The 23772-nt window shown below is 43.0% G+C and overlaps 1 protein-coding gene across 4 annotated transcripts in view; it reads right to left on the bottom strand.

Moving 5' to 3' along the window:
* Positions 1-23772, bottom strand: part of GLB1L3 (galactosidase beta 1 like 3) — a 57704-nt gene that overhangs the window by 22907 nt on the left and 11025 nt on the right. For all 4 annotated transcript variants that reach the window (XR_010147719.1, XM_063784620.1, XM_024347496.3 and 1 more), the window contains 4 exons: positions 22955-23063; positions 18245-18337; positions 14766-14847; positions 13763-13827 (listed from right to left, as the gene is read on the bottom strand). Coding sequence is in view for 3 of the 4 variants with exons in the window: in XM_063784620.1 (XP_063640690.1) it covers positions 13763-13827; positions 14766-14847; positions 18245-18337; positions 22955-23063 (349 nt within the window). In the remaining variant the exon portion in view is untranslated. The remainder of the gene's footprint in view (positions 1-13762; positions 13828-14765; positions 14848-18244; positions 18338-22954; positions 23064-23772) is intronic.

Genomic DNA, 23772 nt, shown 5'->3' with positions numbered 1-23772 from the left:
TTTGATCCAGTATTTCTTCCCCCACCCCTTGGCCGTCGTTCATAGCTCTGGTTCCTCCACTCCTGAATGTCCATGGTCTCCAGCTTCATGTGCCTCCCCACCATACCTGGAAAGCACCATCAGCAATTTCAACCCTGTCTCACCCAAGGCTGGTGTTGAAAGAATGGGTTTTGGATACACAAGGACCTGACCGCAATTCCTTATGTAGAAACTCAGATTCCACAGGCTTTCAGCCTGACACCTGCATTCCACTTGTAGCCTAGCATTTTCAGTGCTGCTGAATAATGTAGATTCTGTTTTTAAAAGGTGACACCTCCTCTACAGTAGGCCTGGCTGTTGCTGTGCCATGGATATTAAAATGGAAGATCATAGCTGAGCTTCTTCTGGGTGATATGTCAGCCACTCAGCATGCATTCTCAGCTGCACTCCTGGAGTCCTCTGGCATGCTGCTGCTCTAAGATGGTCTCACTCTAAGCCCAAAGAGCTGTCAACCTAGGACTTTTGTTAGCTGCTCCCTGGATTTGGATTATGATGTTTTCCAGATCCTATGTTCTCTTCTACTTTGGTTTCATTTCTCATTTCCTGCATCCTTCAAACACTTCCATAGAAAAGATGAGTGGAAAATAAATATTCTGAGTCCTTAAATGTCTGGCTATCAACACAATTAATATTTAAAATTATTAATTGGGTATAAAATTCTAAGTTAAAATTCATTTAGCCTCAAATTTTAAAGGCATATGCCATTGCTTCCTATTATCCAATATTTTATAATCCTATGCCATTCTAATTGTTTTTGCTTGGCATGTAAACCTGTGGTTTTTCTCTCCGTAGGATGCTAATTTCACAATTTAGGTCTTTTTCATCACTTACTGTGCTTACCATTTGAGGTACACTTTTCATCTGGACATATAGATACTTCAGTTAAAGGAAATTCTTATGTTATTTGCAATTTCCTTTCCTCCATGCTCTTTGTCCACTCTTTTTGCAACCAGTATTAATAAGATGTTGGGTCTCCTACAATACTCCTATAAGACGTTTATCTTGTCTCTTTTATGTTTTGTGGGCTTATACTAATAGTAATATTAAGGAATTTTATCATCTTTACCTTCCAACTTCTATTTTTAATTTTTAATTTCAAATATTAGATTTTTAATTTCAAAGAGTTGTTTTTGGTTCCCTGATTGTCCCTCTTACTTAACAGCCCACTCTTGTTCAGGTATAATCTTATTCATATCTCTATGCATATTAATAAGCCTTTTTGCTACTCTATTTTGTTGCCTGAATTAACTCCATGTTCCCTGATTTCCATTTTCTTCTTTATTTGTAATTTAATTATTTTCTCTTTGTGAAATTTTATTAAATAAATACAGATCCTTAATTTTCCATTTGTATTCAAGAGGAAAGACTGACTTCTGGTGTTAAAATTGTACTGTGGGCTTGACATTCTCCTCCTGGAAATCTTCCAAATCAAAATAAGGACTGAGAAATGGAAACACAAACAACATCCTCTGTGAAGCTAAGAGTCATCTGAAACTTCAAAATATAAATGAGGAGGAAGAAGCGCAAAAGCATTGAAGGTCTATCGGGGTTCAAAAAACGTAGAAAGAGAATGCTCTTTGTCGAAGATTTTAGGAAAGACTAACAGCACAAATTTCTCCTAAGTAAGAAGCATACTCTATAGTGCAATACCAACCATTTATTATCAGTTACAGAATAGGGTGCACAAGCTGGTGAAGGGAATGCACTTTACATAATTCAGTGCATCAGAAGCTTAGGACAAAATTATGGAAGAATCACAGATAAGAACTATAAGGAGGAAGAAGTTGCTGCTTGTGAGGCATCTGAGAGCAGTCCTGCATCTATACTGGCTCCCTGGGAGGAGAGAAAGCAAAAAGGAAGATGGGTAAAGCTAAGAATTCATCCCTGCCTACAGCATTGTGCCACTAAGATACATTGTTATTATGCCACTAAGATACATTGTTAGCGCAGTCGCATGCAGGCTCTCACAGCAACTTCTCTTGAGTACTTGAGCCAATAAGAACTCATCTCCATCAAAGACAAGTAATAATAAAAAAGAAACAACAATAGAATCTACATTTAAAATTCTAATAAAAAAGAGTTTTTTTCTTTTTTAACAGGGAAAGAAATTAGAGGAGGAACACCAAAAACTTTCTATAGCATAGGTCAAAATTGTGACCCAAAAATATTGTTATAAAGTTAAAAACCCCAATGAAACAATCACCTCTATAAATGGAGAGCATAAAAAGAGAACTAAAAGTACTCAAGGAAGACATGATAAGAAAATATAAGGAGCTAAAATATTACCTAACAAAGATTTTTTTTAAGGCAGATAAAATAGAAAATATTAAGTCCAAACTGGAAGCAGCTAAAAGGAAAATAAACATTGTGAGGGACATGAAAAGAAAAGGAGTGAAAAGTGAGCACAGTTAAAATGAACAGAGAGTAGAAAGAATGAGAAGGAAATGGATGCAGGAGATGTGAAAGTAAGACATAAGAATTTTGCATTACACATAACTTGTGTCCCTAAAGAGAATAAACCAAATAAAAAAATTTTTAACATATTTAAAGATATGATCAAAGACTCACAATTTCCAACAATCATGATCTATGTTATTTGGAAGAACCCTGTCATTGAGGATTTTTACAAAGTTAAATCAAATACAGTATCACCATAGATACAGCTGAAAAGAGAATTCGTGTATATGAAAATAAATCAGAAGAAAGTATCCAAATAGCAGCATAAGTAGACAAAAATGTACAAACTAAAGAGATACACAGCACATTTGAGAAGGTTTAATGAATTTAGCTGGAATTCCAGGATGAGAGGAGTGAGACAACACAGGAGAAGCAATATTTGAAGAACTACTACCTGGGAACACACACATTCTAGAAGTCCGACAAACTGGAATAATAAATAAAAAGACACTCAGAAAGAGACATAGTTCAACTGCAGAAAACAAAAAAAGAAACAAAAAATTCTTAGTAATAAAGGAGAAAAGAAAGCCTGACAGAAGCCCTCCCCGTCACAGCAGTGAAGTCAGCAGACTGTGTGCTGAAAGAAAACTGCCACATTAGAATTCAGAGCCGGGAAGAGACTGAAGCCTGGAAACAGAGAGTCTGCCACAAACAGACATCACTAAAGCATGTATTTCAAGCAGAAGAAAACTGATCCTGAGTAGAATCTCCAAGATATGAAAAATAATAAAAAGCAAAAAGATAAATATTGGGCTAAAACTGAAGGAATACTGATTGTATAAAACAAATACATGATATTTTTAGAGTTTTAAAAAGATAGAAATCAAATACAAGAAAAATCCAGAAGATGCATCTGATGGAGTGGCCAGAGTCAGTGCTTGCCCTGAGGCACTTGTACAATCCAGGCGGAGAGCAGAACTTTAGACTGCAGGGGACTCAGTACTTACATTAAAATTTCAAGGATGACTTTTAAAAGATAAAATCAGACTCTGTAACTCCAGAATGACATAGGAAAAAACAGAAATTGATTTTTTTAAATAGTCGAATCCATAAAAAGAAGCCAAGATTGTAAAGAAAAAGAAAAGAAACACTTAAAAGCAGGCACATAATCAGATGGCAGGTTTAACTTCAGTCTAACAAGAATTACATGAAATATGAATGTCTGAGAGCTCCAAATAAAAGTTTAATTGTGTCAGACTAAAATAAAAATATTCAACTAATTTCTGATCTTTAATAAGAGAGATGTCTAAAGAAAAATGTAGAATTACAGCAAGATTAAAACCCAAATGAGGATATAGAAAATGATACACATTCAAATATTAAACAGAGAGGTCTGGCATGGCAATATCAATGACAGACAAAAGTGACCTTAAGACAAAAAGCAATACTGCATACAAACAGGATGACTCCCTAGTGATAAAATTTCATGTCCATGAAGATAAAACAAGTCCACATTTACATAGCCTCAAAATACATCAAGCAAACTTTGATAAACTTGCTAAAGGACAGGTAAAATACTAAGGTCTACTGGTAGAAATATGCAAATCTGCAATTATGATAGAAATATTAACACATCTCTTTCAGTGACCAATACAACCAGCCAAAAAAATCAATTGGAAATAGAAAACTAGAATAACACAATAAATAAAATCGACATAGAACTTAAACAGAATACTACACCCAGTACCGCAAAATACATTCATTACAAACACATAGGGCATTTACCAAAACTGACCATTGATAGGACATAAATACAAACAAAATTAAACACAAAAAATAAAGAATCACACCTAAAAATTGAAAACAAATGACTCTAACTCTACTCCAAGTTGGTAAAACAATTACATAAAACAGAGAAATTATTCCATGTAACCTTACTACATAGAATTTTCACTACACATTCTCTGTGTGATATACCTTAAAGATAAAAGAAAAACCACAGAAATCTTTAAGATCATTAGATTTTTCTTATTTTCAGTAATATTATCAGTGTTATTTCAAACCTATTATGAATATATTATAGAATTAAGTGAATAACAAAATTGTGAATGTTGTTATCAACTACGATGTCCAAAGTCAGAGAAAAAATATATATATAAATCAGAAAAGTTAAATATAACCTCTATAATTCCAAATTTGTATTTTTTTAAAAATCAATGAAACCACAGTTTTCTCCTCGTTTAAAACATGCCAATATCCTGGCCCTACACACTGAAAATGCTTAGAAGTAACAGCAATTTGATAGTAAGCACAGCTTGTATTCTACAGAAGCAACAGGGTTCTTAGGAGAAATCGCTGTTTCTGGGCTGAGGATTGGAAATGTATCAGGTGAGTCTGGGACATTGTATTTGGCTGGAAACCAAGTAAACTATGAAAGACTGATGGGGTCACGTCAGAGGAGAGAGGAGCCAGGTGGAAGGTGCTGCCAGCAGGCCAGCGAGAAGCCACTTCAAGCTTCAACAATGTAATGATTAAAATTGATAAGAAGGCATTAAACATATTAAAAAGTCATGAATTAATAATCAAAGAAAACAATTTACAAAAGTTTGAAAAGGTAGAGTATGTTTTCTGACCAGCGAAATAAAGGAAAAAAATAGAAAAACTCCGTATGTCTGAAAATTTAAAAATTAACTTCTAAACATACTCATAGGCGAAAGAAACAATCATATTGAATACTCACACTAGTCTGAATTACAGTATATCAAATATACCAAATATAAAACTCATGAACTAATGAGAAATCCATTCCTTAAATGTTCATAATAAAACATACAGATAAAATGTGAAGGCTAATTACCCACCTCAAGAAATTAGAACAGCAAAATAAACCAAAAATAGTAAAATAAATAAAGGAAATATAAACCTAAGGGTAGAAGCAGTGAAATTGAAATTAATTTGCAATAGAGACAACTTAAAAAAAAAATCGGTTCTTTGAAAAGAACCAACATGCTTCTGATGAGAATGTTAAGACAGAGTAAAAACGAATCAATAATTAAGATCAGAAATGAAAAGGAAAGACCAGCACAAATGATACGGCCATTAAAAACAAGAAGATAGTGTGCATAATTATATGCCATTATATTTTAGTTTGAGTGAAATGGACATATTCCTAGAAAAACTGTAACAACCACATTTACTCAGAAGGAAACAGACTTCTGAGTACAGCTCAGAGATATAGCAGTGGGAAAAACATAAATCCCATCCTCACAGCAAGGACAAAGCTTGAAAAACTGTAAATTCATGGCTTCTTGGGTCCATCAGAGAACCTAGGTCACAGAGCAACCAAATACCTAAAATCCATGGAAAACCTGATGCCTGCAGGAAGAAGCTGGACCCAAGCCACTTGCTTACCTGGGGCTAGATCCTCTAATACAACACAAATAGATCATATTAAAGAAGTGCTGAAGACAGTGTGGGCCAGCGTGAGAGTTTGAAGTCAAGGGAGCCGAGACGGATGGTGGCTGACACCCTCATGCTGGCTTTAACTCCCCAAGTCTACCAGCTGTTCTGAGGGGAGATTCAGGAGAATCCTGGGCAAGTCTCTGTTGCAGGCTGAATTGCGTCCCCCAGCCAAATTCACACGAAGGCCTAACCCTCAGTACTGCAGAATGTGACTGTACTTGGAGACAGAGCCTTTAAAGAGGTAATTAGGTAAAAGTGAGGCTGCTAGTGTGGGTCTTAGTCCCATGTCACCGGGGTCCTCATAAGAAGAGGAAATGTTGACACGCCAGGGTCTCATGCTCACGGCAGAAAGACCATGCGAGGGCACGTTAAGAAGGTGACCATCTGCAAGATCAGGAGAGGCCTCAGAGGACAACAGCCTGTGGACGCCTTGATTAAAATGTGGTCAATAGGGGCCGGGCGCGGTGGCTCACGCCTGTCATCCCAGCACTTTGGGAGGCCGAGGTGGGCGGATCATGAGGTCAGGAGATCGAGACCATCCTGGCTAACACGGTGAAACCCCGTCTCTACTAAAAATACAACAATAAATTAGCCTGGCGTGGTGGAGGGCGCCTGTAGTCCCAGCTACTCGGGAGGCTGAAGCAGGAGAATGGTGTGAACCCAGGAGGTGGAGCTTGCAGTGAGCCGAGTTCGCGCCACTGCACTCTAGCCTGGGCGACAGAGCAAGACTATGTCTCATAAAAAAAAAAAATATGTGGTCAATAGGATGGGCCCTAATCCAATATGTCTGGTGTCCTTATAAGAAGAGGAGATTAGGACACAGACACACACAGAGAAGAGATCATGTGAGGACACAGGGAGGAGAAGACAGCCGTCCAACAAGCCAAGGAGAGAGGCCTCAGAAGAAACCTACCCTGCCAGCACCTTGATTTCAGACATGTAGTCTCCAGAATGTGAGAAAATAAACATCTGCTGTTTAAGCCACACAGTCTATGGTCCTTTGCTATGGCGACCCTAACATAAAGTAACACAGCTTCCTTTCTGGTGCTGGCTGAGGGGAGGGAGCCACCGCCACTGCCAGACCTTCTCCCAGCCCATCTTCTCTAGGGAACAAAAGCCCCAATCAGCTGAGAAACAGCACAGAAGCTGTCACTTAAGGACAGCTTAACTGGATAAAATCCATCGCATCTGGGAAAGGGGCAGGGGATGCACTATCCTTGGGAAAGGAGGAACACATGCTAGGATCAGATCTGCCACTAGAAGAAGAGCTGGGTAGGAGCACCTGCAAAGGCCACGCCCCTCAGACCCACAGACAGCATCTGCTGGCAATAAGGCATAATCAGAACATCAGGGAAAGCCTTTCTCCCTCACCAGCAGGCTAACCAAGCTGGAGAAAAAGTAACACATACTATAGCTGAGAGATCCGCAAGCAACAGATTCTCTGTGGGACTCAATGCAAAGGCGAGACTCAGAGGGGAATGCAGACACAGAGAAAACAACCTCTGCCAAACCAGTACTTGCCCTTGACACAAGGTACCAGCAGAAACATTTGAAGCCCATGATGCACAAAGGATAACACAGCAACAACAAACCCCACAACCAGCCTAACTCCAGACGAGGGGAACACAAAATCCCACGTGGCCTAGCAGAATGAAAGGCAGGCTGATCTCCAAGACAGTATCTATGTCCTATGCATGATGTGCAGTTTTCAATAAAAAATTATGAGACATACAAAAAGGCAAGAAAAGAACACACTTGGAAGAGATAAAGCAATCATCAGAAACAGATAAGACACAGATGTTGTAACTATCACACAAGGAATTCAAAATAACTATGATTAATATATTTAAGACTATCATGGAAAAGGAAGACAGCATGCAAGATCAGATAGATAATTTTGGCTGAAAGATGAAAACTAAGAAAGAAGCAAATGGAAATACTAGAAATCAAAAACACAGCAAGAGAAACGAAGAATTTCTTCAATAGGTTCATCGCTAAACTCAACAGGCATAAGGAATAAATCAACGAACTTAAAAATAAGTCAGTAGAAATTAAGCAAACTGAAAAGTAAAGAGAAAAAATGACAGTGGGAAAGAAAACAGCATCCAAGAGTTGTGAGACCACACTAAGTGGTCTAATGTACGTGCGATTTGAATTGCAGAAGGTGAGAGAGCAGAGAAAATATCTAATAAGTGACAGCTCAGAATTCTACAAAATTAATGACCTCATCTTGCATTCCTGGGATGAATCTCACTAGGATGTAATTGTATTAGTCCATTTTCATGCTGCAGATAAAGACATACCTGAGACTGGGAAGAAAAAGAGGTTTAATTGGACTTACAGTTCCACATAGCTGGGGAGGCCTCAGAATCATGGCAGAAGGGGAAAGGCACTTACCACATGCCAGCAGCAAGAGAAAATGAAAAAGAAGTAAAAGTGGAAACCCCTGATAAACCCATCAGATCTCGTGAGACTTATTCACTATCATGAGAATAGCACGGGAAAGACTGGCCCTCATGATTCAATTACTTCCCACCGGGTCTGTCCCACAACACATGGGAATTCTAGGAGACACAATTCAAGTTGAGATTTGGGTGGAGACACAGCCAAACCATATCAGTAATGTATTATCATTTTACATATTGCTGGATTCAATTTGCTCATCCTTTGTTGAGAATTTTTGCTTCCATGTTCATAAGGGAAATTGGTCTTTGGTTTTCTTTGCTTTAGTTGTTTTTATTTGGTTTTGGAATTAGGACAATGCTGACCTCATAAAATGAGTTTAGAAGTATTCTCTCCTTTTCTATTTTCTGGAACGTATCGTGTAGAATTATTATTATTTCTTACTTAATGTTTGGTAAATTTCACCAAACCACAGATCCAAGAATCTCCTGGAACACCAAGCAGGATAAATTTTAAGAAACAAACCACATCTAGGCATATTACACTCAAACTTCTGAAAACTAAAGACAAACAGAAAATTCTAAAGGTAGCCAGAGGATAAAAGACAAAAAAAAAAGATAAGAATTAATACTGACTTCTCATCAGAAACCATGGAAGTAGAAACAATAATAAAGAGACATCTTTAGAGTGGGGAATTAAGAAGACACTATTGTACAATCCTAGTACTACCTACACTTCAGTATGATTAGTCGTGTCAGGTTAATTTTTAAATTATATATGTATATTTTTTTCTCTTTCTTTCTTTCTTTTTTTTTTTTTTGAGACAGAGTCTCCCTCTGTCACCCAGGCTGGAGTGCAATGGCACGACCTCGGCTCACTGCTACCTCCACCTCGTGGGTTCAAGCGATTCTCCTGCCTCAGCCTCCCAAGTAACTGGGATTACAGGCACCCACCACCATGCCCAGCTAATTTTTGTATTTTAATAGAGACGGGGTGTCACCATGTTGGTCAGGCTGGTCTCAAACTCCTGACCTCAAATGATCCGCCCACCTCGGCCTCCCAAAGTGCTGGGATTACAGGCGTGAGCCACCACGCCCGGCCTATATTTTAAATTCTAAGTCAACAGCTACAGTTTTTTAAACTGACATAAGTAATAAGTCTACAGAACAGATAAAATGGAATAAAAAAATTATCAATTAGCTCCAGAAAAGGGAGAAAAAAAGAACAAGAAAGAAACAAAGTACAAAAAAGAAAAGAATTTGCAAAAAGGTAAATTTCAGTCAAACCATATCAATAACTACTTTAAATGTGAATGATGTAGCCACATTATCTTAAAATACAAAAACTGTCAAATTGAATTTTTTAAAGCAATATGTAAATATATGATATCTACAAGAAATCCATTTTAAATACAGATGTTAAGGTATATAAAAAGCAAAAGGATAAAGATATGCCATGCAGGTACTAATTAAAAGAAAGCTACAGTTGCTATATTTATATCAAAATAGAGTTCAGAACAAGGGAGAGGGACATTACGTAATGATACAGCGGCCAAGCTTCCAAGAAAATATCATAATCCTAAATGTGAATGCACCTCAAAACAGACAAAAACTAATAGGTGTAAAAGAAAAATAAACAATCTATGATTATATTTAGAGGTGTCAACATTCCTCTCACAAAAATTGATGGAATGAGTAGGCAGAAAATCAGTAAGGATAGTGATTACTTGACCAATATCATCAATTAGCTTGACCTGATGGGAATTTATAAATAGATGTAAACTACACATTATTTTCTTGTTTGTTTGTTTGTTTTATCATTATTATTATACTTTAAGTTTTAGGGTACATGTGCACAACGTGCAGGTTTGTTACATATGTATACATGTGACATGTTGGTGTGCTGCACCCATTAACTCGTCATTTAGCATTAGGTATATATCCTAATGCTATCCCTCCCCCCTCCCCCCACCCCACAACAGTCCCCAGTGTGTGATGTTCCCCTTCCTGTGTCCATGTGTTCTCATTGTTCAATTCCCACCTATGAGTGAGAATATGCGGTGTTTGGTTTTTTGTTCTTGTGATAGTTTACTGAGAATGATGTTTTCCAATTTCATCCATGTCCCTACAAAGGACATGAACTCATCCTTTTTTATGGCTGCATAGTATTCCATGGTGTATATGTGCCACATTCTCTTAATCCAGTCTATCATTGTTGGACATTTGGGTTGGTTCCAAGTCTTTGCTATTGTGAATAATGCCGCAATAAACATACGTGTGCATGTGTCTTTATAGCAGCATGATTTATAGTCCTTTGGGTATATACCCAGTAATGGGATGGCTGGGTCAAATGGTATTTCTAGTTCTAGATCCCTGAGGAATCACCACACTGATTTCCACAATGGTTGAACTAGTTTACAGTCCCACCAACAGTGTAAAAGTGTTCCTATTTCTCCACATCCTCTCCAGCACCTGTTGTTTCCTGACTTTTTAATGATTGCCATTCTAACTGGTGTGAGATGGTATCTCATTGTGGTTTTGATTTGCATTTCTCTGATGGCCAGTGATGGTGAGCATTTTTTCATGACTACACATTATTTTCAAACATACATGGAGCATTCACCAAGAATGACCATATTATGATCCATGAAACAAACCTTAACAAATGTAAAAGAACAGAAATTATACAAGTATGTTCTTGGGCCTTAACAGTATTAAACTAGAAATCAATCATAGAATACTAGCTGGAAAATCCCCTAAGATTCAAAAATGAAACAGCACACTCCCAACTGAGGCATGGAATAAAGAAAGTCTCAAGGGAAATTTAAAAAAATGTTTTGAAGTTTTGAACTCAATGAAAACACAGCCCATCAAAATTGGCGAGATGCAGCAAAACTAGTACATACAGAGAAATTTACAGCATAAATGCTTATATTAGAAGAGAAAAAAAGTTCCAACTCAGTAAGCTAAATTTCCGCCAGAAAGACCAAGAGAAAGAACAAATGCAATCTGAAGGCAGCAGAAGGGAGAAAATGCTAAAAGTTCGGAGCAGAAACCAAGGAAGTTGAAGACACAAAAACAACAGGGAATTAAAATCAAGCCGAAAGCTGATTCTCTGCAAAGATCAAAAAAAATTATAAACTTCTAGCCACACTAACCAAAATAAATACACAAAATTAGCAATATTAGGACTGAAAGAGGAGCCATCACTATGACAACAAACACATTAAGAGGATAACAAGGGATTATCACAAACAACTCTATGTCCACGAATTCAAAAATTTAGATGGAATAGAATAAAATGAGTAGAATAAATCCTTGAAAGATGTAAATTACTACAACTCACCCAAGAAGAAATAACTTAAATTTTCCTGTGTTGTTAGAGAAATTGAACTGCAAGTTAAAATTCTTCTAAAAAGGAAAACTTCAGGTCCAGATAGTTTCAGTGATGAAAGTTACCAAATATTAAGAAATGCTAACAATTCTACACTATCTGTTCCAGAAAATAGAAAAGGAGAGCATCCTTCCAAATTCATTTTATGAGGCCAGCGTTATCCTAATTCTAAAACCAAATACCTTTTAAGAAAAGAAAACCAAAGACCAATGCCCTTCATAAACATGGAAGCGAAAATTCTCAACAAAAATATGAATAAACTGAATCTGGCAAAATAGAAAATGATAATATCTCACAACCAGATGAGATTCATTCCAGGAATGCAAGACTAGTTCAACATGCAAAAACCACAGTCACTGTATTAACACACTAAAGCAGGACGGCCTTTGGGTTTGACTATGACTTTACGTACATGACAGTCAAGCACAATCCAGTCAGCTGTTGAAGGAAATGAAGCACTGAGTCCTGCTACAACATGCATAAATGGACCTCAGAGAAACACCACGCTGTGTGAAAGAAGCCAGATGCAAAAGACTAAATACTGCATGAGCCCACTTACGTGAAACGTCGAGAAAAGGTAAATTTATAGAACTAGAAAGCAGATTGGTGGCTGCCCAGGGCTGGAGACGGGATTAACTGTGATGAGCATTAAATGCAATGAACATTTTGGATTCTGGTGATGGTTGTGGAACTCTGTATGTTGAATTGTATGCTGACAATGGGTGAATTTAATGGTGTACAAATGAGATTTCAAATAAGTTGTTAAATGAAAGTGACAAGAAAAAAAGAACAAAAACGAAGAAGACTTAGCAAAGGTATTGAAAAACTAGAGATAGCCACAGATCCACAGAGCCCTGGCAGGGCCCCTGCCTTTCACCGAGTTGGAAACTGTATAGAAATTGATGAAAATCCAGGCGCAGTGGCTCACACCTGTAATCCCAGCACTTTGGGAGGCCAAGGTGGGTGGATCACCTGAGGTCAGGAGTTTGAGACCAACCTGGCCAACATGGTGAAACCCCATCTCTACTAAAAAGTACAAAAATTAGCCGGGTGTGGTGGCAGGTGCCTGTAATCCCAGCTACCCGGGAGGCTGAGGCAGGAGAATCGCTTGAACCAAGGAGGCGGAGGTTGCAGTGAACCGAGATCATGCCATTGCACTCCAGCCTGGGCAACGAGAGTGAGACTCTGTCTCAAAAAAAAAAAAAAAGAAATTGATGAAAAAAAGAAATAAGTTTCATGAGTCTTATTTATAATGCGGGTGGAGGGTAGGGGCAGAGCCCTGAAGCTGCAGAGTCTGGCTAGCCTGGGGGGCTGCAGTGTGCGGGAATGGAAGGAAGGCCCTCAGGGGAGGGGTAGCAGGGCTGGGAGCGGAGGCAGAGGCTCACAGCAGCCCAGCCGGCCAAGGTGTGGGGGCTGCATGTCATCCTGGGCACAAAGGACAACCGGGAAAGGGTGTTAAGCAGAGGAGACTGTGACCAGGCCTGGTCTTGAAGCACGCACTCTAGCTAGGCTGTGGAGAAAGGACAGATGTACTCCCTGGAGGCTGCAGAGAAAGGACAGAGGTACTCCCTGGAGGCTGGGCTGTGGCTTGTCCTTCTCTATAATGTCACAGGAGGTCACCCACTGAGAGAAGGTGGGAGCCGCTCAATCCACGTCTGTTAAATCAGTGCAGGTACAACCCTCATCCCTTCTGATAATATGTAAGCTGTGGCGGGAAAGGCTAGCCCCACCAGAACTCCCTGGGAGGCCTCCGTGAGCAACGCGCATAGCCGTCTCTGAGCACTCTCTTCACGGGGAAAGGGAACATTGTCTCCCTCTGATTCCCACCACCCCTCGCCCTTCCCACTCATCTCCATGACGTGATCCACAAGCGGAGGTGACACAAGCAGGGTTCCCTCCTCCTTCCCCATTCCAAAAGACTCCCAAAATGGCTTGGAACCTGCCGAGGACCCAGGGTGAAAACCTGCGGTCTTCTTGTCAAACCTGTTTTCACGGAACACCAGCTACACAGGCAAGGGAGGTCATGGTAGGAGGAGTTGTAAAACCCTGCCTGTCTGAAATGTCTTACCTGGACTTTATGAAGCTGATTGAAAGTATCCTGGTGAAGTTTTTGCAAATTGATGGCGGCCAACACTGCATAAAGAAGAGAGAGGCCCAGCTGAGGCATGAGACAAGTGCTGTCAGGGAAGGGAAGGAATGCGCCCCCGGCCCGGACGCACGCAGGAGGAACCCATGCTCAGCAGTGAGGATGGCGAGATGCTGTCTGGACCCCACTCTGCCACATCCAAAGGGCTGCCATGGCCATCGCCACATCCCTGACACTTGCGAGGACACCCACTGTTGAAATTAACCATACTCTGTGCAGAGAAGTGAGCCAGGCCAAGGCTCCCTGACATGATTAGACTGGAAACGGGACGCAGGCTTCCCGGCCCCAAGCTCAGCACGTGTTCCAGTGTGCCAGGCTTCCCTGGAAGAGCCACTACTAAGGAGGCAGAACGGCAGCCGCCGGCAGCAGCTCGCCCCGCTCGCCTGCTCACTCCTGGGCGCGTCCCTCACTATTGCCATCTGATGAGTCCGTCCAGAATCTTCCTGCCACTTAATTCTCTAGGATCTCCTAAGTGTCCACACGGAGCCTTGGGCGGTAGGATCCCAGGAATGGAACCGGATCTAGGCGGGGTTCCTGACACAACACCCATCTTCTGGTTCTCCCTGTGGTTTCCCAAGTTAGTGGAGACGGCCCTGATCCCAAGCCAGGTGCAGCACCAATGCAGATTTCTTGCCACAGAAAAACTATGGGAGATGGAAAGGCGTCCTGAGAACAGAGGAGCTCCAGTGCTGCTGTGTTTAAAGATGGCAGGAGCAAGGCCAAGAGAGGGAGCCGTGAGTGGCCCTGAGCCTTGACCTTGAGTCCTCATTTATTGTAACATGGAACATCGAACTCCAGGATCCATCCCAGTGGACACGGGAAAGGGAGGTATCGAGATGCACTTGGTTTTCTCTGCAGTGTGTTCAAGATTTATACCGGCTGGCTGAGAGCCCTGTTCTCCTGTGAACTAACTCTAAATGTGTACCTCCTTTGGTGTGGCCGCTCAGCACATGTTTCTCACCATCAGAGGTCAACAGAAGCTCCACAATCCCTCTTCTCAGCAGGGCCTGTTGAGAAAATTAACCAAAATGAACCCAATTCCCTCATTCCCATGGGAAAAAAGAAATACATACAGCTCCCCATATTGATGGGTTCTGCATCCATGCATTCTGCAATCACAGTCAGAAATATGTTTTTACTTTTTTAATTTTAAATTTTTTTTAGAGACAGGGTCTTGCTGTGTTTCCCCGGGCTGGAGTGCAGTGGCACGATCATAGCTCACTATAACCTTAAACTCCTGGATTCAAGCCATCTTACCACCTCAGCCTCCTGAGTAGCTAGGACTACAGGCACACGCCACCATGTCCAGCTAATTTTTTTTTCTTTAGTAGAAACGGGGGCTCACTATGTTGCCCAGCCTGGTCTCAAACTCCTGGCCTGAAGTGAGCCTCCTGCCTTGTACTCCCAAAGCACTCAGATTACAGGTATGAGCCACCACGCCTGGCCAAAAATATATTTCTTAATTGCATCTGTACTGAACATGCACAGGCATTTTTCTCATCATTATTTCCTAAAGAGTACTATATAGCAACTATTTATGTAGCATTTACATCGTATTGGGTATTAGAAGTAATCTAGAGATAAGTTAAAGTACATGGGAGAGGCCAGGCATAGTGGCTCATGCCAGCACTTTGGGAGGTCGAGGCAGGCAGATCACTTGAGGTCAAGAGTTTGAGACCAGCTTGGCCAACATGGTGAAACCCTGTCTCTAATTAGCCAGGTGTGGTGACGCATACCTGTAATTCCAGCTACTCGGGAGGCTGAGTCACAAGAATTGCTTGAAACCAGAGGTAGAGGTTGCAATGAACCGAGATCACGCCAGCCTAGGTGACAGAGTGAAACTATCTCGGAAAAAAAAAAAAAAAAAAAAAAGCATATGGGAGGATGTGCATAGGTTGCATGGGAAATGCCACACCATTTTATGTCAAGAACTTGAACACCGACCGATTTTGTGTCCACAGCGGCCCTGGAATCAATCCTCCATGGATGCTGAGGGACGACTATATGAGGAAATCGGAAACTAAACAGAGCATGGTTCAGTTGGGTGAGATGGGAGCTAGACACGGGTTTGAATTCAGAGTCTGACCTTCTGCAACTTAGTAAATTGGGGGAAATCACTGTCTCGGTCTCAGCCTGGTGATTTTTGTGGGGAATGACCCTAAAATCGGTCGAGTGTGGGTTCTGACACCCCATGATCAAAGCCTCCAGGGAAAAAAAGGGTTGAGTTTACCAGGAAATGCCCGGGAAGAGGATCTAAGTCACTGAAAGAAGAGGAAGAAGACCAGGGAACCACTCTGTGCTGGAAGGGGAGAGGCTGCAGCTATGGGGTCCCGAGAACCATCAGGGAATTCACCAAGCTCAGGTGCTGCCGAACATTGTCAAGGGGAACAAGGAAGCCTGCCATGGCTGCAGGCATGGGGACATCTAATCTGAAAAACCATGGTCACGAGGCCAGATAGCCAGGGCCTGGCTGTGCGTCTCCTGTGCTTATCGAGTCAGACCTGGGCCTGGGAGTGGAGTTGAATGGTTTTTCTTTTCTTTTTTTTTCTTTTCTTTTTTTTTTTTTGGGGGGGGGGGCAGGGGATGAGTCTCACTCTGTCACCCAGGCTGGAGTCCAGTGGCATAATCTCGGCTCACTGCAACCTCCATCTCCCAGGTTCAAGTGATTTTCCTGCCTCAGCCTCCTGAGTAGCTGCGATTACAGGTGTGCACCACCACGCCCAGCTAATTTTTGTATTTTTAGTAGAGACAGAGTTTTGACACATTGGCCAGGTTGGTCTAGAACTCCTGACCTCAGGTGATCCACCCACCTCAGCCTCACAAAGTGCTGGGATTCTAGGCATGAGCCACTGAGCACAGCCGGTAAATTTTAAAATCAAAAACAAATAATGCTGGCTGAATACAACTGGTTAAATAATGCTGGCTGAATACAACCGATTAAATAATGCTGGCTGAATACAACTGGTTAAATAATGCTGGCTGAATACAACCGATTAAATAATGCTGGCTGAATACAACTGGTTAAATAATGCTGGCTGAATACAACCGATTAAATAATGCTGGCTGAATACAACTGGTTAAATAATGCTGGCTGAACACAACGGATTAAATAATGCTGGCTGAATACAACCGATTCAGGGCAGCCATGCATTCCCTGGGAAAAGACAGGGAGGGAAATTATTCTCTGACCTTGTCCACCTCCAGAAGCCACAGCTATAGGGCGGGAGCCAGCACGTGGATGAAGTCCAGCCCCGCCCTCCTCCCCACTTTGCCCAGCTGGGGACCCCTCTCCTTCCGGCCCCGGCCTCCAGCCAGAGGTCTCCGCACAGGCAGTGCTGCAGAGGCAAGGGCGGAGTCAGGACGGCTCAGGCCAACCCTGCAGCCCTGCACTCTGCTTGACAGCCCACGGTGGGGTTCAGTTGAGACTGAACTCTCATCAGCTTTCTGAATGTGGGAAGTCAGGGGCCAGCAGGGGCTGAGCCACCAGGAAGGACAGCAGGCAGGACTGCAGTTATTCCCCGGCCTGACAGTCCCTCCGTGAAGAAGCAAGAGGGACAGAAGAGACGACGTTTATCTTACAGGCCAGAAAGCTTCAAGCTGAGAGTCCCATCACTAAGTTCTTGAAGCATTATTTACAGTGGAGGAAGATTCACCAGCCCCAGCTTTAATGAGAGTCGTGGGTCACAGAGACAGGAAGCAGAAAGGAATAGCGCTTTAACGCCATGTTCTGTCTTCTAATAAAGTTATTTAGGTACATAGTGATCGTCTTGACTGCTGTAAATTCACAACAGAAAATGAACTTGATCTACAGTTGAACCCTGAAGAACACAGGTTTGAACTGTGCGGATCCACTTATACTCGGATTTTTTTCAATACGAGTTACAATCCCCTGCCTCTCCTGCCACCTCCTCCACCTCTTCTGCCACCCCTGAGTCAGCAAAACCAACTCCTCCTCCTCCACCTCTTCCTCCTCCCCCTCAGCCTGTTGAACCTGAAGATGATGAGGATAAAGACCTTTACCATGATCCATTTCTGCTTAATGAGAAGTCAATACATTTTCTGTTCCTTATGATTTTCTTAGTAACATTTTCTTTTCTGAAGCTTACTTTGCTGTAAGAATACAGTATATAATAGATATACAAAACCTGCATTAATCAACTGTTTATTATTGGTAAGGCTTCCAGTCAACAGTAGACTATTAGTGACTAAATTTTGAGGGAGTCAAAAGTTATACGCAAATTTTCAGCTATGCAGTGGGCCGGCACCCCTCAGCACCCCGTGTTCACAGGCCAACATTCTCAGAAAGTACAGTGTCCAGCCCGATCACTCATGCATCCAGGAATCAGAAACGCACAGAGGAGGAAGGAGGCATGTAAACATGGGGCCAAACCAAGGCCCTCTTACCTTGTGGAGATACGGCATGTATGTTTTATCCTTATTGAATGAGCCATACTCATTCTCCACTTGCACCGCGATGACAGGGCCTCCCTGGCGGTACTGAGAAACAAGCATAGGAGGGTTAAAGAGTGAGGCTATTTGGGGCAAAAGCCTGGAGTCTCTGGGCTTGCTGCTGAAGGCTGCACAGCTGGTGTGGCAGGCTCTGATCCACGGCCCCTGTGGTCTGCACGCTCTGCTCCAGCGCTGGAGTTAAGAGTCTGCTGGGTCACTTGGCTGCTGTGGGAGCCGCCTTCCCTAGTGCGTTGCAGTACGTAACTGCCAGGTTTCCCTCTGCTTCTCACACTGGCTACTTAAATTTGAGCCCTCAAACCTACAAATGCACCTGCTTCCACGCCAATCCCATCCATATTCCCACCTCCCTCCTGCCTTAGGCTTATGCCACCACTTGCGTGTGGGTCCCACGGCCTTCCACTGCCTGATCAGGAACGTGGCTCTGGGCACAGCCCCTCTCCCCTCTGTGCCTTTGACCTTCCTTTGCAACAAGCTGACCTCCATGATCATGGAAACTTACTCAGGACCCTCCGCATCAAGAAAGATGGGGGCAGAGGCCCAGGAATGTTCCCCTCTTCCCACTCTCCTCATTAAGAGCCACACTTCCTAGAAGAGCTACCGGTCATCTACACCCACATCTCCTGCTTTCTTGCTTTTAACTCACTCCTCAAACTCCCTTGGGAAAGCTTCCAGCCCATCCTGCCATCCAGACCATCAACATTGACCTAGTTATGCTAAACTCAAAGGCCTTTTCAGAGTATCCTCTTTCAGGGTCCTTCCACAGTCTGGTGCATTTCCTTCTCCTTGGAGCCCAGCCACAGAGAAGGCAGCCTGAGTGCTGGAAAGCCAAGGTCTGAGCTTTTTGTCCCAACATACAGCAGGCCCGGGGTCCCCACTGCCTACAGCATAAATGGCCAGCTTTATAGTGCGTTCCTCCCTCTTGGATAAAGGAATGCTGGCTCTGAGGGCACTAAGGAAGGAGAACAGGCATGACTGTCAGCTTTTCCTTTGCAGGTTCCCCTCTGCCTCCTTCCCGCCTCACCCTCTGCCCAGGCGTGCTGGCTTCCCACAGCTCCTACTGAGATTCTGTTTGCCTCCACAGGGCAGCGCCACGCCTGCCCCCCGAGTGGACGCATGGCCTCTCCACTGTGCCTGGTACACCCAGCAGTGACCACACAGGGCCTGGTGCTCAGCAATTACTCGCTGGATGGACATAAATATTCTCAGCGAGTGAGTTGAGAACAATTGTTTTTATTATTGAACAGTATCAGTTCTCTCCAACCCGAAGGGTGAGACTTCTAAAAACCCCATTGCAGAGGAATTTTCAGTCGGCCTTGTGAAATAAACAGGATAAGAATAAAAGTCCCACGTAAACCAGTAATGCACTCTAAAAATTATTTTTACATAATAATTAAAACAATAATGACAACCAATTCAGTAAAGGGACCTTAAAATACTAATGATGTATCAATAATTAAATTAGTGCAAGGTATGGGGCATTACATTTCACTTACCCTTATAATTCCTTGCTTCTTAAAAGTTTCCTAGCATTTCCCACAGTTCAATGGGATGCCTGTAAATTAGCTTTCCTCGTTGCATACATGTGCATGTGAACGGCATTTGTGCTTCTGGTAAAACTTCCATCCAAATAATCAGTCTTTCCGGGTTTTTGTTTTTTTTCGAGACGGAGTCTCACTGTCCCCCAGGCTGGAGTGCAGTGTGGCGCCATCTTGGCTCACTGCAAGCTCCGCCTCCCGCGTTCACGTCATTCTCCTGCGTCAGCTTCCCGAGCGGCTGGGACTACAGGCGCCCGCCACCACGCCCAGCTAATTTTTTCTATTTTTTAGTAGAGACGGGGTTTCACCGTGTTTGCCAAGATGGTCTCCATCTCCTGACCTCGTGATCCACCCACCTCGGCCTCCCACAGTGCTGGGATTACAGGCGTGAGCCACCGCGCCTGGCCACCAGTCTTTCTGGTTTTGAGGCTCACTCCTGCCACTGAGTCCCATCTAGATTGCAGAAATGCAAACAGACACATACAGCTTCAGCCCTTCAAACAAAAGATGTACCTCAACTCCACCTAACGGAGCCAGAGTTTAATCCTAAAGACAGGGTTTTCTTCCTCTCAGCAGTGCCCGTCTCTCAAAGCTGTATTGCAGCAACACCATTCCTAAGCTCGATCTCACATTCTTCCTTTGTTATCCCTCGATTCTTCTCTTTATAATTATCCTAATAAGAACAACTCACAGGCTGGGTTCTGTGGCTCATGCCTGTAATCCCAGCCCTTTGGGAGGCCGAGGCAGATGGATCACCTGAGGTCAAGAGTTTGAGATCAGCCTGGGCAACATGGTGAAACCCCGTCTCTACTAAAAATACAAAAATTAGCCAGGCATGGTGGTTGGTGCCTGTAATCCCAGCTATTCAGGAAGCTGAGGCAGGAGAATTGCTTGAACCCAGGAGGCGGAAGTTGCGGTGAGCCGAGGTCACACAACTGTACTCCAGCCTGGGCAACAGAGTGAGACTCCGTCTCCAAAAAAAAAAAAAAAAGAACTCACAATTCATGATTCCAAATTAGTTACAAAGGCCTAGATCTATATGTTTGCCATATTTACTCCCAAACAGAAGAGTAAGATATCAGCCTACTACTACCTAAAAATCCAGGTGTTTTTTTGGTTTGTTTTTGAGACAAGGTCTTGCTCTGTCACCCAGGCTGGAGTTCAGAGGCACGATCTCAGGTCACTGCAACTGGGCTCAAGCCATTCTCCCACCTTAGCTTCCCGAGTAGTTGGGACTACAGGTGCTCACCACGCTCTCGAATTTTTGTATTTTTTGTAGAGTTGTGGTCTCACTATGTTGCTCAGGCTGGTCTTGTACTCCTGGGCTCAAGCAGTCCTCCCACTTTGGCCTCCCAAAGTGCTGGGATTACAGCCTTGAGCCAGCATGCCAGGCCATAATCTAGATTTTTATCCCATCTCGAGCTGCATCAAGAGACGTGTCCTTGAACTATTTTTACTTAATATCCAAGTGCATCTTCTCTTTTGGAAGAGTTATGTTGTTTAAATTTTAAAAAATTACAATGATCAAACAATGCTGTCTTGTAGACCGCACAGTACAATGTTCTTTTTTTGTCACAGACCTGACTGTGTGCTCTAGGTTGCCATGGTAAAAATGAAGGCGTTTCTTATCAAGTGCATGAGGTCTGGGTACACCATAAAGAAGGCAATGCTGCCGGGCACAGTGGCTCACACCTTTAATCCCAGCACTTTGGGAGGCAGAGGTGGTGGGATCACGAGGTCAGGAGATCAAGACCATCCTGGCTAACACAGTGAAACCCCATCTCTACTAAAAATACAAAAAATTAGCCGGGCATGGTGGTGGGCACCTGTAGTCCCAGCTACTTGGGAGGCTGAGGCAGGAGAATGGCGTGAACCCAGGAGGTGGAGCTTGCAGTGAGCCGAGATCAAGCCACTGCACTCCAGCCTGGGCAACAGAGTGAGACTCTGTCTCAAAAAAAAAAAAAAAAAGAGGCAATGCATGGCACCTGTGTTCTTCCCATCTGTAGGAGTAAATCAAACTAGAATGCAGGGCAATAGCAGGTAGACTTACACAGACACAGAACGGGGGGGTGCAAGTTATTTTTTTACAACATAAATGGAAAATCCAAATGTCCATGAATAGGATATGAATTCCTGAGTTTTGTTTTTTTGTTTCGTTTTGTTTTTTGAGACGGAGTCTCACTCTGTTGCCCAGGCTGGAGTGCGGCAGCATGATCTTGTCTCACTGTAACCTCTGCCTCCCAGGTTCAAGTGATTCTCTTGTCTCAGCCAGCTGAGTAGCTGGGGTTACAGGTATGTGCCACCATGCCCAGCTAATTTTTTTGTATTTTTAGTAGAGACGGAGTTTCCCATGTTGGTCAGGCTGATCTCGAACTCCTGACCTCAAGTGACCCCCCTGCCTCAGCCTCCCAAAATGCTGGGATTATAGGCATGAGTCACCAAGCCTGGACTGAATTCCTGTTAAATGAATTATGATACATCCCTACTAGGGAACAGTGTGCAGGCACTAAAAAGAGTGGCTGGTTTCAAATCTATATATTTCAAGTAACAAAAGAAAAATGCCTGAGAGGAATCATATATTTTTATATTAAAAAGGATATACATTATTTTTAATGTAAATGGATGTAGGTGTCTATGTGTTCGTGTCTGTGTACATAGACATGTGTGTATAATTTGCTTCTGTGTTGATAAAATCTCTAAAAAGAGACACAAAATCTAGTAAAATTGGTTGTCCCCTGAAAGGGCAACTAAATGGCTTTGGGACAGGGTGGAAGGTGAGATTTTTATCTGACCAAAAATTCATTTGTACCTTCTGAGTCTTTTTGCCATGTCAAAAGTGGAAAGAAGCAATGGGAAGATTGGCAAGCTTGATGAATAGTAAGTTCATGTGGACAACCAGTCCCTGCCTTGTGGGCAAGCTTACCCGGACAACAAGGACAGGACAGGTCAGTGCTTCTGACCTCAAGCCAAGGGTCCAGAACTCAAGGTTACAAGAAAGTCAACTCAATTGTTCATGGAGACTGCATGTGGCCTCTTCAGTGATCAAGCCAGAACAAACTCTTTCCCTAAAGGGCACGTAAGAAAGATGCAGGGGATAATTTGGCTTTACCTGGAGAGGAATCACTCTGGGAATCAGGTGGTCAAAATACTTCTCAACTGCTTCAATGAAGCTCTTGTTGGTTGTCCTCAACAGTAACCGGGGGTCTTGCAGGAGCCAGCTGGGGGCAAGAGGGGCGGGGTCAGGGTCTGAGACAGGTTGGGAGAGGGAAGCAGGAGTGGGCTCAGAGCTGCCCCGGCTCGCCGCACATCTGCCCAGCTGCCTCACACCCCTGGTCCCGGAGCACTCAGGGGTCCTGGAAAGATCTGTGCCGCGTGAGACTTTCAGACCATTCTCACAGACATGTGGGATTTGAAAGGAAACAGCCGCCTCCACCTCCAAGGCACTTCACAACTTCGGAAAGGCCTTCAGCTCTGTTTGGTCTGACTGAGGGGCTGGCCTGTCAAGGCTCTTACAGCCATGTCTTAAAGAGCTTTTTCTTCTACCTTTTGGTGAACACTCTCCATTCTTTTTCAGTTTATTGAAAACATTTTTTGGTCAGGCGCAGTGATTCATGCCTATAATCCCAGCACTTTGGGAGGCCAAGGTGGGCAGATCACCTGAGGTCAGGAGTTCGAGACCAGCCTGGCCAACGTGGCGAAACTCCCGTCTCTACTAAAAGTACAGAAATTAGCCGGGTGTGGTGGTGGGCGCCTGTAATCCCAGCTACTCAGGAGGCTGAGGCAGGAGAATCGCTTGAACCCGGGAGGCAGAGGTTGCAGCAAGCCGAGATCGCGCCACTGGACTCCAGCCTGGGTGACGAGAGCAAGACTCCGTCTTAAAAAAAAAAATTCTTGGGAACAGAAAAAATTTCCTTAGGCACAGTGTCA

Source organism: Pan troglodytes, chromosome 9 (assembly GCF_028858775.2).
Source record: "Pan troglodytes isolate AG18354 chromosome 9, NHGRI_mPanTro3-v2.0_pri, whole genome shotgun sequence".
Taxonomy (NCBI): Eukaryota; Metazoa; Chordata; class Mammalia; order Primates; family Hominidae; genus Pan; species Pan troglodytes.
The sequence above is the reverse complement of the archived record's forward strand: the minus strand, read 5'-3'. Positions and strand labels throughout refer to the sequence as shown.